The 16,410-nt window shown below is 40.4% G+C and overlaps 1 protein-coding gene across 5 annotated transcripts in view; it reads left to right on the top strand.

Moving 5' to 3' along the window:
- Rngtt (RNA guanylyltransferase and 5'-phosphatase) overlaps positions 1–16,410 on the top strand; it is a 183,759-nt gene that overhangs the window by 62,112 nt on the left and 105,237 nt on the right. For all 5 annotated transcript variants that reach the window (XM_075971255.1, XM_075971252.1, XM_075971253.1 and 2 more), the window contains one exon: positions 5,350–5,418. In XM_075971255.1, coding sequence (XP_075827370.1) covers positions 5,350–5,418 — 69 coding nt within the window. The remainder of the gene's footprint in view (positions 1–5,349; positions 5,419–16,410) is intronic.

The raw sequence follows: 16,410 nt of genomic DNA, 5'->3' as shown, positions 1-16,410 counted from the left end.
TGTATGGTGTGCTGTTCAGGCGAGGATCCACACTAACTCCCGTCATTGGGCCCCTGGGTCTATCATTAATGAAAAGACTGTGAGGAGCTCCTCAAACAAAAGATATTACGTATAGGTTGAGTAAAGATGTGAGTAGTGATCGTTCGTTTGTATTCTCATCAGCTCACACGGAGTCATTTAGAATGAACCCAGGAAGAAGAGAGGAGAAAAAAAAGACAAGGAAAAAGAAAGGAGAGGTAGAGGAAGAAGAAAAAAGGAAGGGAGAATTTAACCTTGTTATTTTAACAGTCTCTTCATGCTGTTTAATCTAATACAGCCAACACAGTTAAGGAATGATGAGCTGTTCACGATTTAGATTCATTTACGTAATTAGAAATAACTTTCATGACAGTAATAACAAGTAGAGAGGTCTGTAATTCTAGTTACATTTCAGTTTGAAGGCTAATTTAAATGGAATTATTTGGATTGATTAAATATTGTTGACAAAAATTTAAAAGCATACAGCAAAAAGTTTAGTTGAAATATCTCTACTCATTTTTGCATTGAGTCAGAAAAGTAACAGCTCCTTTTAGTTTTTAGTGTATTTAGAATTCTGGAAACCATGTGGAAGTCCATGATCTATCTGTGCTGTTGCCAGCTGCTATGGGCAAGGCAGCTTTTGCAGTGCTATCAATGACTGCAGACTTATAACTGAGAATGAGAGATATTGAAGGCTTCTGTGACAACCCCAACCCTCTCCCAGAAAAGAAAAAAGAAAAAAAAAAGAATCCAAAGAGGAAGTTATTGAGGAGAGTCCTTAAATTGTGATAAAGATGGTGAAGTGTAGCTCTTTACAGCAGATGGCGTCCGGCAGGAGGCAGCTGGTGGGGAAGGACTCAGTTTTCTTTAAGGGGCAGGCCTCTAGGAGTTTGACTATGTTCCAATGAGTGTATGGTTGTTGTGGGAGCTGCGGGCCTCTTCCCACTGCCCGGCTCCTGGCCGCCTGGCTAGCTTATGCCCCCAAATAACAGCACACAAATTGTATTCTTTTAAATACTGCTTGGCCCATTATATCTAGCCTCTTCTCAGCTAACTCTCGCACCTGGACTAGCCCATCTCTAATAATGTGTGTAGCACCCCAAGGTGCACTGACCGGGAGGATTCTAGCCTATGTCCATCCTGGGTCGGAGCTTCATCGCATCTGCCCCAGAGAGGAGAGCTATCGAGTCTGAGCTCACTTCCTTTTCCTCCCAGCATTCTGTTCTGTTTACTCCTCCCACCTATGTTTTAACCTATGAGGGCCAAGCAGCTTTTTTATTATAATTAACCAATGACCTTCCTCCATCATTTCCTCTTTTTCTGTTTAAACAAAAAAAAAAAAAAGGAAGGCTTTAACTTAACATAGCAAAATTATGCATAACAAAACAGTTATCAAGTAAAAATTACAATAATCTCCACGTTGGGCGCCAGATGAAGGTGTAAGTCATAAACAATCCCACACCAGTTTGGAATTATGATTAATAGGGTGGTATTTATTTAAAGGGAAAAAACTTACAGATCACTGTCCCAGACAACAGCCCTCTGCACAATCAGGAAGGAGTCTAGTTGCCGGAAACGGAGCAGGAAGCAAAGAGAGCATGAGAGGGAAGTGGCCCCTTTTTTAAAAGAGAGAGACCACGCCCCAATGGGCTGGTATCTCAGCGGCTATTGGCTGGAGGAGCGGAAGGACCTCCCGCAACATATGGTCAACATAATTTTTTTGTTTTTGGTGGGAGTGGGGAATGGAGGGTGGCATAAGGGTGGAAGGGTGGTCCTGGGAGGAATGGGAAGTGAATGTGATGGGGGTGCATTGTATGAAATTTCTAAACAAATAATAAAAATACTAGGTTGGGGGAAAAGAATTCTGTTATACCGTATAAATATAAACACATGTACTATTCATAGTTGTGCCATGCCTAATCAAGAGGTGATTCTTTATACACTATTAGGTACTTCTTATTTTTATTATTTAGTTTTCAGCCTCACTGTCTATCTTGATTCCTCTCACTCTAGGTGAGAGATGTTATACTTTGGCTATTATTCTTTATTAAAGTTTTATTTTATTTATTTTTGGGATTGTAGTTTAATTGCAAAATCTTTCCTCCCCTTTTCTCCCTCTGAACCATTCCGTATATCCTTTCCCCCTTCTTCAAACTCATAACTCTTTTCATCAGTTGTTATTTAATGCATATATGTATTTGTGTGTGTGTATACACCCACATAAGCTCTTAAAAATAACTTGATGAGTCCATGTAATGTAACTTATATGTATGTTTTTGGGGCTGACCATTTGGTACTGGACAGCCAATGGGTGTGCTCCTCCCTCGGGAGCACCACCTCTCCCATTGGCAGGTTTACTTAGTTGCCTATAGTTCTTTTTGTGTAGGGCTGAGGCCTTGTGCTCTCTCCCTCCCCCATGCAGTCTGGCGTATTTGTTGGTATTTTTCTTGTTCAACTCATGATTAGGCAGTCATGTTGGTGAAACTTTTTGATGTAGCTTCTGATGTTACTAGGAGACTAGGATACTCTGTCTCCTAGTCTGATCAACAGCTAAACAAGGATTGATTTGACTCAGACGGTAAAGTACTTGCTGACAGCCTGACATGGATCCCAGAACTCTTATGAAGATGGAAAAGGAGAACATACCTCATAAAGTTGATCTTTGACCTCCATAGGCACATCAAATCAAGTACGTGCATGCACATGCACACACACAAAAACTTAGTATGCTTTATGTTTGGATACCATTATATGTAGAAGGAGCTGTGGTCTGCTTCCTGCCTCCCAGCTCCCGGCCACTGGCTAGCTTTATACTCGAAATAACAACACACAAATTGTATTCATTTAAACACTGCTTGGCCATTAGCTCTAGCCTCTTACTGGCTAACTTTCATATCTTGACTAACCCATCTTACCAGGAAGATTCTAGTGTATGTTCATCTTGGGCTGGAGCTTCATTGTGTCTGCTCTGGAGAGGGGAGGCATGGCGTCTGCCCCACTTCCTCCCAGCATTCTGTTCTGTTTACTCCACCTACCTATGTTCTAACCTATCAGGCCAAGCAGTTTCTTTATTAATTAACCAATGAAAGCAACAGATTGATATATGACGCTCCCACATCAATTATAACTCATGAATAGGTTTGACTTAAAATATAGATAAGGAGAGAGGACATGTAGCTTAAAACCTTAAAGACATTTAGGAATGTAATGTCAGAAAAAAATTACAAAGGTAGCTTTAAATCATGTCGGTCATTTAAATTATTAGCCAGACGGTGGTGGTGCACGCCTTTAATCCCAGCACTCGGGAGGCAGAGGCAGGTGGATCTCTGTGAGTTCGAGGTCAGCCTGGTCTACAAGAGCTAGTTCCAGGACAGGCTTCAAAGCCACAGAGAAACCCTGTCTCAAACCCCCCCTCCAAAAAAAACCCCACAATTATTAGCAGAACAAGAATAGTTTGGCTTTTCGTTATTAATTTTGGCGCTTTTTGTGGAGATTGCCTGACTCTGAAAAACCACCCATCATCCTTAGTGAATGTATCTTCATCCTGTTTGGTCTGACCTATCTTCTCCAGTTTGAAGTTTTTGTTACAGTGACTGCCTGCGTGTGTGCATGTGTGAGTCTTTTGAGGAGAAATGACTTAAAAGACAACTGTCTCACTGAAGCCATCTCTAGCATGGATGCGGCTCATGAAGCCTGGTAAACCTGTAGTGCACTGCACAGCCTGCAGGCGGCTGAGCAGGGTGGGGAGTGTCCTTTCCAGGTGGCTGGCTCAGTTTAAACCTAGGCAGCCTGGCTGCTTTCTGCTTCTTCCAGGCTGCTGATCTGGTCTGAGGAGTCTTCTTTGCAGCTCAGCTTCCTTTTCTGTCCTGGCTGGGGGTTGGTAGGGTGGGTGTGGGGGCCAGAACAGAACTTTGATTCTTATTGTCTACTGTGACAGGAAGGGGCCTAATGAATCTGGTTAGTTTCAGAGACTTCCTGAAGCTATTTTGAGTTACTTAGCATCCTGCTTAAGGAACTTCCTGCAGAATGGATGTTTTAATCTCAAGGAAACTGTTACATGACACTTCCTCTCCCTCTTTCTTTCTAATTAGATATGTAATCTGCCAAATATTCTACCATGGTTTTGTACTTATTCATTTCTAAGTGCTTTAAAATGTTTCTTTTGATTTCTTTTATTCATAGAATCATAGAAGTTCATTATTTAGGTTCTGAACATTGACAACTTCTCATGGTTTGATACAGGGATTAGCAAAATTATATATTTACTTTTGTTTTAGCTTTTTCTCATCATTAATTTATAAATATTTTTGATAAATTAAATCATTCAATGTGTCTACTACCTAGTGTTGATTAGTGTGAAAATGACTTTCATTTTTTCTCTAACGTGAATGTCATATGTACTTAAAAAAATTGTGATTTTTTTTTTAATATCCAGAATGAAAGTTAAGTAGTTATTTGGCACATCAGAGCTTTTTTCCCTTTTATTTATAGGAAGTTAAAGATTTTAAAACAGATTAAGTTTTTATTTAGGTGAATTTTCTCCTCATGTCACTAAACCTGTGAGAGAATTGTGGAGAAATATATATATTTTGAACAGCCCTAAAATTTGGCCACACTGTGTAATATTGGCCTGAGAATTTCAGTTTGTTCACTTGCTAATGGTGGAGAAAGAAAACAAACGACAGCCAGGGGGAAAGTCAAGAACATTGTAGTAACATTTGCCTTCTTAATATTATAACTATTAAGTCCAGTCACAGTAAGTGCGTTTGCATTATTGCGTAGTCATTACCAGCTGTCTGTCTGCAGAACTTCTCCATCTCTGCATTGAAGCTCAGCTGGGTGTCACGGAGTGCTCCTCTAATCTCAGCACTGACAGGGATGAAGGAGCAATAGAAGTTTGAGGTCAGCCTGAGATTCATGGGGTCCTGCCTCAACAAACCAAGACCACCAGCAAAAGGAAACAACTCTGAAACGTAATTAAACTCTTAGACTGCTGTGTATCATCTTAACCCTCCTTAGATTATCTGTCACTGAGTATAGCAAAAGACTTTATTATTGACATTAAAGGAAATAAGCATGTTCAAACTCTAATATGAATTGCTTTCACATTGAAGAAATTATTTATGTTGGAAAATGAGATGCCAGCAAAGATGAAGTCAAAATTAGGACCCAAAATCACAGAGATCCAATATCTGCATCCCAGTGTTTCTACTTCTCTCCTGTTTCTCAGTTCTTATATGTTACAGAAAATTTTATAAATCTTATTAAAAAGAAGTTAAAATAATTTTTAAATTATCATTATATTTCTAAATATATACTCTTATTTTATAGCTCCTGGAAGGGAATTTTGCCAAAGAAGTCAGCCATGAAATGGATGGACTTATTTTTCAGCCTACTGGAGTAAGTTCATGTGCGTTGATGCATGCATGTGTGTGTATGTGTGTGTGTAAACATTTTCATCAGTGATTTTAATTATTTTTAAAAAAGATTTATTTATTATATATACAGTGTTCTGTCTGCATGTTTTCTGGGACACCAGAAGAGGGCGTCTATTTTCATCATATATAAGTGGTAACGAGCCAGCATGTGGTTGCTGGGAATTGAACTCAGGACCTTGGAAGAGCAGCCACTGCTATTAACCTCTGAGCCATTTGTCCAGCTCCTCATCATTAGTTTTAAAGGTTTTTTTTCAGTGTTTTCTTATAATATTTTACCTTTCTGTGCTAGAAATCTACCAGTGACATTAAATAAACACATATTTTCTACTGAGGCTTCTTATACCTTTAACTATTAGTATCTCAAACTTTCCATTTGCTATCATTGAGAAAAATTCAAAGGATTATGGAGGAAGATAAAGAAAAGCTGCTGTTTTGAGACTTTATTCCATGTGGATCTTTACCATGTTACTGATGAGATCACACATGGAATAAGCTGTGCTCTACTGCAAGCCTTCCTGCCTCATCAACACAAATGTGTGGGTCTGACAGTTCTTTGGTGCTGTACTGTTAGTCCCAGGAGAGAACATGGGCAGTTCTCTCGCTTTCTACTCAGTACTCAGTAACTGCCAGTGCATTCCCGTTCTGGTCACCACTTGATAACCAGTTCTTTATACAGCCATATTTCCAAAATGTGTTAAGGGATTGACACCCCGAGGAAATGGGTAGAGATACATGCACTGAATAAAAATCTGGGTAGGGATTGAGTACCTTGTTCTGTAATATGATATTGGAATTTCTTTGACTGTTGAAGACTAAGCACTGCCTATTCAACAAAGTTACATCTCACGTGGGAACACCCTCCCATTTTGCTTTTATTCAATCTGTTCTGAGGAATTAGGGTTTGAACTACTGGGAAGTTACACAGGTATCAAATTAGGTAACTGGAGCAAAGATAATTTTGAACACAAGGCATATAAAACTGGATCATTTATACCTTAAATATACAGTTGTACTGAGGCATGAGGGTAGCAGGATTGATGGCGGTTGGTTTCTCAAAGTGTCCTTGGGTGGTTCAGGAGCAGTGCCTGATAACTGAGTCACACAGGCATCTGACAGCCAGTGGTTTGGTGTTCATCCGAAGAAGGCCTCAGCTCCATAGAGTGCTGTGAGTATAAGAGTTAGCTTCTTTGCTTCTTTCACTGTGACAGCTCTTGAACAGGTGGGCCATCCTGTGGCTACAGGGTCTAATCAAAGTATGCCAACAGGGCATTTCTGCGGACCCAGAGTTTGGGTTAAAACCATCTTTATAATATAGTTTGTTTCCTGGACAAACAGATGAAAAGGGTTTGAGACATCTGGAAGTGCTAGGGCTGGAGCCAAGGTCAGAGCTGCTTTTAAAGCCCCACATACCTTTTGTTCAGTCTCAGTCCAGATTAGAGGCTCAGTGCTCCCCTTTATGCTGGTGTATGGAGGCCTCGCTCTTCCCTCAACACTGGTATCCAGAAGTCACTATGAATTCTTGACCTTATCTCTTAGTCTTTGGAGTTGGGATCTGAAGCATGGCAGCAATCCTACTTTGAGACAGGCTCCTTTTACTTCTCCTCAGCTGTTTTCTGAGATAGATAGCCTCTAATAGACAAAGCTGGGATATCTTAGCTAATGCTCTGTAGCCTAAGCTCTTAATAACCCTTATAGTGGTCTCTCAGTGGCCCTTTTAGAGTATGTTTCTCTTTCAGAAGTTAGGAGGAGGTCATCTACATATTTTAAGAGTATGGTCCCAGGAGGTCAGGACTTAGTCTTCTTCAAATATGGTTGGGGAGTTTTTAAATCCTTAGAACAACCTTTAGGTCTCTGTGTTAGTTTAAGTTTCTATTCATGTGAAGAGACACCATGACCATGGCAACTCCTATGAAGGAAAACATCTAATTGGGGCTGGCTTCCAGTTCAGCGGTTTAGTTCATTATCATCACACCATGAAGCATGGTGGCAGACAGGCAGATGATGGTGCTGGAGAGGTAGCTGAGAGCTCTACATCTGGATCTTCAGACTGCAGGAAGACACAATGAGCCACCAGGCCTTACTTGAGCTTCTGAAACCTCCTTTCCATCTCCCTACAACAAGTCCGCAACCTACTTCAAATGAGGTCATACTGCCTATGGTTATTCAAACCATCACAGTCTGTCCATTCTAAAACAAAGATAGGCTGACTTACCTCTGCCACTGGGAGGGGAAAGAATGCATCATTCGTGTTCAAAGACTGTGTATATCAGTTTCTCTAAGTGAGTCAGACACATGAGAGTTTGTGGGTTTGGGGCTATGGGTCTTGACCCTCTTATTTACCTCCTCAGATCTTGGATGGGTCTATCATCAGAGGTCCCAGGTTTCTTCACAGGCAGGAGAGATACATTTTAAGGTGACTAGCAGGATGCTTGTTTCTCTAAGCTGGAAAATACAGACTACAGTTTCCCTTTTTGTTCCCAGGGTTATTGGGTATTGTTTAATCTGGACAGGCTAGCTGGACTGGTTAGTTTAAGAAGTTGGTGTTGGATCAGTCCCAGAGAGTATGGTTGCTCATATCCCTGAGAATCTTTGTTGTAAATCTCAGAACTAGTCCAATTGTATCTTTTGATTGAGGATAGGGCTTTCAGTTAGGAGATACTCATGACAGAGGACAAGATACTGATATTTTGCTGGGTGAGTCTAATAACTTATCACCAGAGAAGGTGATGATGATTCTCAGTTTATGTAAAAGATTCCATTCAAACAGGCATAGGGGCAATTAGGCATGACCAAGAACAAGTGGGTTGCATCTCTTTTACTAAGTAGGTAAGATAATGGTCCAGGGCCTGTTGCCCCTTGGACTCCAATCTTTTGCTCAATCTATAAGAGGAGATGTAGTGATATCATAGGGCTCAATAGGACTAGCTGTTTTATGGGTGCTTCCGTATGTGCCATGTGGTCATCTTAAGTAAGATGGTGATGAAATCACATGGTGTACCGTCTCTTTAACCTAACTAAAGATAGCTGCCAGCCTCATGGTTGCTTCCATCCTGGTGGTATCATCAGCAAAGATGGTGGCAAGCCACATGGTTGCTACTTCATGAGCAAAGATGGCAGCAAACTGCTCAGTTACTATTTAGTTCAAGGTGAGCCCATCAGGCACACACTATTTTCTGTTCTTTTTGTGAACAAAACAAAGCTTCCATTTCCTAAACTAGAGTTGAATATAAGTTATATACAAGCATGCTGTAGCAAATAAAGATTGCCTGTATAGCTGGGCTGTGGTGGTACACACCTTTAATCCCAGTACTTAGAGGTAAAGGCAGGTGGATCTCTGTGAGTTTGAGGCCAGTCTGGTCTACAGAGCGAATTCTAGGATAGTCAGAGCTATTACACAGAGAAACCCTGTCTCGAACAATAAAATAAAACAAAAACAAAACAACAGAAAGATTACCTATATATGGATTTGTTTATCCTTTTTATTTCAACTTTTAATCTAAATTTTTTATTACAGATTTTACAGATTTCATTTTCTGAGCCACACTCAATGAGTGTATGGAACTTGAGAGACAGAAAGTTTGCACAGTGGTCTTAGAAATCTTGAGATAAACTTTATTTATGCTTTAGCAAAAGTTTTAGAGATGTAAGAGAGGGCCATGTTTATGGAGTTACAACTAAGAAAGAGGAGTATGAGATAATCCCCATTGGCAGCAGTTTAATTTTTAGCTGTTTTAAAGCGCACAAGATCTTTTCCTGGGCTGTTCCATTTTATAGAGTCAGGTGGCCTGCCTGACTTAGGACAGAGACTTTGGAGGAAACTTTAAAACAAGCATGCTTAAGTTTAGAGCGAGTAGGCCATAATCTTAAAAGCCAGCTATTATTTTTTAGTATAGTACAACAGCATTTGACAGATTTTAATGTTATTTACACTCAAAACACATTTGAATAAGACTGGATTTTGTGAACAGTGAAGAGCTAGAGGAAGCTGAGAGCAAAGAAGGCTTAAGATATGAGAGTGGAGAGTAGAGAAAGGTTTAGAGATAAGGGGATTTTTGGATCATTTGCTATGTGGTGGCAGAAGTTGTTACAATCTGTGAGAATTTGGAAACCGAGTGTGCCCACCCCCTCCCCCCCTTTTTGTTGACCATTGAGACAGGTTATCTAGTTTGTACTTAGGCTGTGCCATTCATGGTAAAGCAGTGTACCTTAATGGAATCTGAGTCTGAGGAGGGAAAGAGATTAGGGAATGTAGGTGAGGGGTTTAATTCTGATTGAGAAGAGCCTATGGTTAGAGTCAGGAGCTAGCTGTGAGAACAAGCAGGGAAGAAGAGGTGGGAGAGGCTTGGGGGAAAATATTTTAAACAGGAACTGTGGCAGAGTCAGAATTCGAATATCTCCAACACTGTAGAGCCCAGGAAGGCATAGAGAAGTTGTCTGATATACTTGTGGGACTTTCTCAGAGTAGGCTCCAGGACCTGAGAGAGACAGAGTAACAGGCTCCAGCAAGTCAGTGAGTGAGACAGAGTCAAAGCAGCCCTTAGGGGGAAGCGGGAGAGACAAGTAGTTAGCCATGGTTAAGACACAGAATAAGCTTCAGGAGGTAGCTGAGAGACAGATCAAACAGAGGCATCCAGGAGCTGAGTAAAAGAATGGGAGAGACTTGGGGGAGTAAGTACCTTGGCCAGAGAATCTGTGGTTCCTAATCTGACTTAGAGACCTGTGAGCGACATGCCCAGGGGTCAGTCGAGGGGCCTCCTTCCTACATGAGACATTAGGAGAGAGACTAATACATCGGTGCAGTCTTGATGAGCCAAGAGGACACAACAGGTAGCTCAGACACTTGAATGAGTAGGTGCATAGAGATGAGTGACCAGAGCAGGTAGAGAAGCAGATGAATTTAAGTGATCCACACCTAGGGGGTGTCAAAATTGGGTAAGAGGAATGGGGCCCTTTGTGGGGATGGTCCAGTGTCCATTCCAGGTTTTAGCACCAAATATAAAATTTAACATCACAGAGATCCTACTGAACTAGCTGCTCTAGTCAGAAATATGAATTATTGAGGATCAAACTGCTAACGTCATCTCTCAGGGAGCAGCAAGACAAGCAAGAAAAGCAAGCAGCTTTTTGTCAGCCTCTTGTCAGCAGGGTGGGGATCCTAACTGTTGTACAGGCTGTCAGGAGTGACCAGAATGAGATGTTTTTGTTTGAGGTGGGTGACCTTTAGGGGACAACTAAGAGTAGTTCCTGGAAAATTAAGGGTGGTTTTCTGGTTGATGGGGGGGGGGGGGGCGGGAACTAACTTTACTTTAAAAACTTTAAAGAAAGAAAAACCCAAACCAAATATTAAAAAAATGAAAACCCAACCAACCAAGGAAACAAACAACAAAAAAACCAAAAACCCTAAAACAAAACAAAAAACTACTCTACTGCTTTTCTAGTAAAAGGAAACTGCCTTTAGACTTGTTTATCTGGTAATAGTTTTCCTGTGTGCCTGGGCTAAGTCCTTTTGTTTATGACAATGTCACCAGCACTGCCACTTGGTGAGGTTGGAGGCATTCTTGACCTAGGATTAGGTGTGCAGGACTCACCTAGATGAGCTAGTCTTATTTCTCCATCTAAAGAGCCTTAATGTAAGTATTATGATGCCAAATATATATAAAATTCATGGATTCTTGGCATGTTTAGGGACCCATTTTAGCCTCACTCTCTTTGTTATAGTTTACCATGACATTTCTAATTATTAGTCATAAAATTGGACACGAGTCCTAATGTTCAGTATAATTTCTCATTCTGTTTTAGTTAGATTTGTAAATTACCTTAGTTAGGCACTGTATTAAAATCAAGTTCTATATGAGAAGTTTAGGGCTTTGATCAGACCAAGAATTTTTAAATATAAAAATTCCCAATCTTCCTGATTTTTTTCCCCCAGAAACTTCTAGAACTTTTTGATGAACTTAGTTTTAGTAATTGAAAAGGGGTTGGGATTCACTATTATGGTAAAATAGTGTCATAAGTTATTGTTTTTTTTTTAAATATTAAGTTACATGCAAATCTTAACCTTTGGTTTTTTGTTGGTTAATGCCCTAAATGTCAGATCCTATGGTTCAATTCTTGGGAATTTCTTCTGTCTGTCTAAAGATCATTCCTCCAGTCTCTTGTCTGATGGCATTTCCCTCCTGTCAGTATTTTAAGAGTAAAAAGGCAAAGGAAAGGTTAGAGAAATGACTTAGAAGTGAAGAGCGAGCTCTGCTCTTGCAGTCAGCTCCCAGACATCCAGCACTGTCCTTTGGCTTCTGAGGGCACATATCCGCGTACAACCATACCAGTATACATATAATTAAAAATGAAATCATGAAGGATATTTAAGAAAGGTAAAGGGATGTAGTTCTACTCTTAAGAGGGTAAACTCTCCCAAACTCCAGGTTTGTTTTCCTGTGCTGGAATTTCTGGACTGAAGCTTCTACTCTTGAATGTTTGCATAGATAGTCGTACTTCTTGCTGTTCTCCTCTGATGGCAGGGACTGAATACTCAAAGCTTGGGTTTTACCTGCAGTATTTTCCCTGGTACCGCAAAGACATTCCAAAGGCAAAAGAGTGTTGAAAGATGAATATTACCAATGTGTGATATATGTCTGTGTCTGTCTGTCTGTCTTGCCTACCTATCATCCATCCATCCATCCATCCATCCATCCATCCATCCATCCATCCATCCGTCCATCGTGAAGAAAATTGCTTGGCTACAGCATGTTTGTTTCTAGCTACTTAAAATGTGGTAAGGAATTATTTCTCTTCTGTTACATTAATTATTATTGTATTGAGTCACTTAATAGGTTAGATGTAAGTTCTGCTGTAAGAAAGACACTGCTGTGAATTTTGATGAAATATTAAAGGCATTGGTAATGAATCTAAATAATCATTCTAATCAGGCCAAGGCCACAAAAGTGAGTTTAGAAAAAAATGTTTAATTTTTGATTTAATGTTCTATTTTGAAGAGAAATTTTAACTGTCTTTTACTTATTTGTGCTTATGTATGTGTGTGTACACATATGTACATATAGCACACATACCATAGTATGCTTGTGAAAGTCAGAGGACAAGTTGCAGGATTTAGTTTTCCTTGCATAGTGGGGAGCCCTGAGTTATCAGTTTTGGCACCAGGTGCTTTTACTCACTGAGCCATATACTTTACTCACTGAGCCCAATACTTTTAGAAATATGTGCTATCTAGAGAATTGCTTATTGCTTTTATAAGAGGTGAATCCAGACTTTAATTGAGAAAGAAAAGCTTAGAATATTTCTTCATTTATATAAAGAAATTTGAGAATATCAGATTTTGAATAAAACCACAGTAGTTATTAGTCATCACAACAGATCTGATTCAAAGTAGGCTAAATTTTGAAAAATTATAGAAAGTTAGCTGAAGAAGTTAATTTCAGGATTATTTATTTAGTCAACTGGTTCCCAAACTAGTCCCAAACCTTCAAAGTTCTAGGTGTCTGCAAATTGCCTTACCACATGGAGTCAGTAGGAGGAAGCCACGAGTACCTAAGCAGCTCGGACTTTTTACTGTGTGTAGTGCAGCTCATGGTTGCTCTTTGGAGAGGTTGCTAGTGATGCCTCTTCAATTAGTTGTTTTTTTAACTCCACCCTCTAGTGTAATGGTTCTCAACCTGTGGGTCAAGACCCCTTTGGAAGATGGGGTCAAACGACCCTTCACAGGGGTCACATATTAGATATTCTGCATATTACATATTTACATTACGATTAATGACAGTAGCAAAATTACAGTTATGAAGTACCAACGAAAATAACTTTATGGTTGGGGGTCTGAACAGCATGACAGACTGTATTGAAGGGTCACAGTATAAGGAAGGTGGAGAACTATGGGTTTGCTTTAGTGTTAGTCTATGTCTGCTGTTTCTTTTAGTATTCATTGGTGTCACCACAAACTCCTGGCTTTCTCTTAGTATTCTGCCATTTCTTGTGTCTCATTCAGCTCTTCGTCCTTTACAGCATTAAAATTTATCATCTTGAGGCTTGTTGTTGTGAGGCCCTTTGTTCTTTCTGTTTAGCGATTGCGTCTACACTCACGGGTTTAGTTCCCTTCCATTAGCTAGTTACTTCCATTGAACTCTAGATTTAGTTATGTGTCTTCTCAGACATTATTTCTGATTAGTGTCTCGATGCAATCAGACGCTAATGGCCAAACATACAAACTGGTCTTTTTGTATATCAGTAACTTAACCAGGAATACAGATGTCATCTCTGACTCTTTCTTTTCTTACCATCACAAGTCTTGTTTTACCTTCCAACTGTTTTTTTAAATTAGTCTTTGTCTGTCACCACTGTCACAGCTGCAGTTCTTTTTGTGTTAATTGTCTTTTGTTTGTAGACCACAGGAATGTTCTATCTGGTCTTGGTATATTTGTTCTTGTCTCTCCCTTCAGTCTTTATATTCACAGCAATCAATTTTCCTAATTGCTAGTGCTTTCTGATCATCCTTACAGCAGAGCCAGCTTATTTTTTCTTTTCTGGATTGGGTTTTTTGGGTGGGACCCAGACCTCACATGGAGTAAGCATTACTCTACCACTGAAATATATATAGCGCCAGTCTTTTGGGAGGAGTGGGGCTCTCAGAGACAGAAGGTGGGGCCTCCTTAGGCCAAGCTAGTACTTTCCTACACAAGCTGTATTCTTACTTTCCTTTTACTCTTTATTTTGAGACAGATTTCACTGAGTTGCCTGTCTAGCTGAAGTCTCTCTATAACTCAGACAAGCTTTGGACTTGTGATCCTCCTGCCTTAGCCTCCCAGGTTTGCTTTCTTTGCTCTCTTTTAATTACCTTTTTGTTTCTCCATGTGTTTTGCTATTGATTCAAGATTTTTTTTTTAATTTAAAGATGTCTTGTATTATAAACCAACAGCGTGTCTTGGTTTGGGTGTTGCGATAAAATCCAACAAACTGAATTGCCTTTAAAATGCAGAATTTTTTCTTTGGAGCTTAAGGTCAAGATTAATATACTGACTGACTGGTGTAGGGTAAGGGCCCCTGTCTTAGTCCACAGAGGGCTGTCTTCTCACAATACTCCTTGAGGTGTGAGGAGGACCTGGTTCATTCACAAAGAGTGCTAATGGCATCGTCTAATTATCTAAAAGGCTTTATCTTTTTTTCAGTGTGTGTGGGGGTTCAGGCAAGACAAGTCAGTGTGCACTGGAGGCCAGAGGACAGTTTTGGGGAGTCTTGACCTTCTCTCTCCTAAGGTCCCATTTTCTAATGCCTTCAGGTGCCGTGATGTTGGATTAGGGTTTTACTTTAGGAATTACAGAGGACAGAAACAATTTTAAATACAGTTTCGAACATTTGAGATGTCAGGCTGGAGAGTGTCTCAGTGATTAAGAGTACACACTGCTCCTAAAGAGGATCTGAGAGCAGTTCCCAGCATCCTTGTCAGACAACTCAGATGTAACTGTGACTCCAGCTATTCAGGAATCTGACTCCATAGGCACCCACACTTATATCATATTCTTCCTCCCCATATACACATAATATTAAAAATAAAGCTTAAAATTTGAAATGCCAATTATACTTGAAAACATTAAATACATTTGAATATTTTGAGAAGAATTTGTATTTTCTCTAAAAGAAAATGACTATTTTTTTTCAATATTTTTCCACCTAGGGTTTAAAGTTCAGGCCTTTAAACTGAAATTGTTTTAAAAATCCATTTTCTTTTTTTTTAAATTTTTTTTTAAAATCTTTTTTTTATTGAGAAAATGAGAAAAAAAACAAGTTTCCACCTCCTCCCAGCCTCCCATTTCCCTCCCCCTCTTCCCACCCTCCTCCCCCTCCTCCCACCCTTCTCCCCCTCCCCCCACTCCTTTCCCCCTCCCTTTCCAGTCCAAAGAGCAGTCAGGGTTCCCTGCCCTGTGGTAAGTCCTAGGTCCTCCCCCCTCCGTCCATATCTAGGAAGGTGAACATCCAAACTGGCTAGGCTCCCACCAAGCCTTACGTAGGATCAAAACCTCTTGCCATTGTCCTTGGCGTCTTATCAGCTCTCATTGTTCGCCATGTTCAGAGAGTCCAGTTTTATCCCATGCTTTTTCAGTCACAGTCCAGCTGGCCTTGGCGAGCTCCCAATACATCAGCTCTGCTGTCTCAGTGGGTGGGTGCACCCCTCGTGGTCCCGACTTCTTTGCTCTTGTTCTCCCTCCTTCTGCTCCTCATTGGGACCTTGGGAGCTCAGTCCAGTGCTCCAGTGTGGGTCTCTGTCTCTATCTCCATCCATCACCAGATGAAGGTTCTATGATGATATGCAAGATATTCGTCAGTATTGCTATAGGATAGGGTCATTTCAGGTTGCCTATCCCCAGCTGCCCAAGGAATTAACTGGGGACCTCGGCTTGGGCACCTGGGAGCCATTCTAGGTTCAAATCTCTTGCCAACCCTAAGGTGGCTCCCTTAACTAAGAATTGTGCTTCCGTGCTCCCCTATCCAACCTTCCTTTATCCCAATCCTCCTTTTTCTCCAAGTTCCCCCCTTCCTCCCCTTCTCCCTTTTCTCTCCCCATAGAAAACACTATCCTGAGTGAGGTAACCCAGACCCAAAAAGATGAAAATGGGATGTACTCACTCATAATTGGTTTCTAGCCATAAATAAGGGACACGGAGCCTACAATTGGTGATCCTAAAGAAGCTAAGTAAGAAGGTGAACCAAAGGAAAAACATATAATTATCCTCTTGGCTATGGGAAGTAGACAAAGCTGCCGGAGAGAAAATTGAGATCTTGGGGGTGGGGTGGGATGGGGGTAAGAGAAAAATCCATTTTCAAATTGAACTCCTGTGCTGTTATCAGTCTGTGTCATAAATCAAACAGTTCTTACTAGACTGCTAATATTAAATGGCTTTAGTTCTGTACATAATTGTCATTATGAATCACTCATTATTTTGTGGTTTGT

Source organism: Microtus pennsylvanicus, chromosome 5, assembly GCF_037038515.1.
Source record: "Microtus pennsylvanicus isolate mMicPen1 chromosome 5, mMicPen1.hap1, whole genome shotgun sequence".
Lineage (NCBI taxonomy): Eukaryota > Metazoa > Chordata > Mammalia > Rodentia > Cricetidae > Microtus > Microtus pennsylvanicus.
Note: the sequence above shows the minus strand (reverse complement) of the source record. Positions and strands in the feature narration are given on the sequence as shown.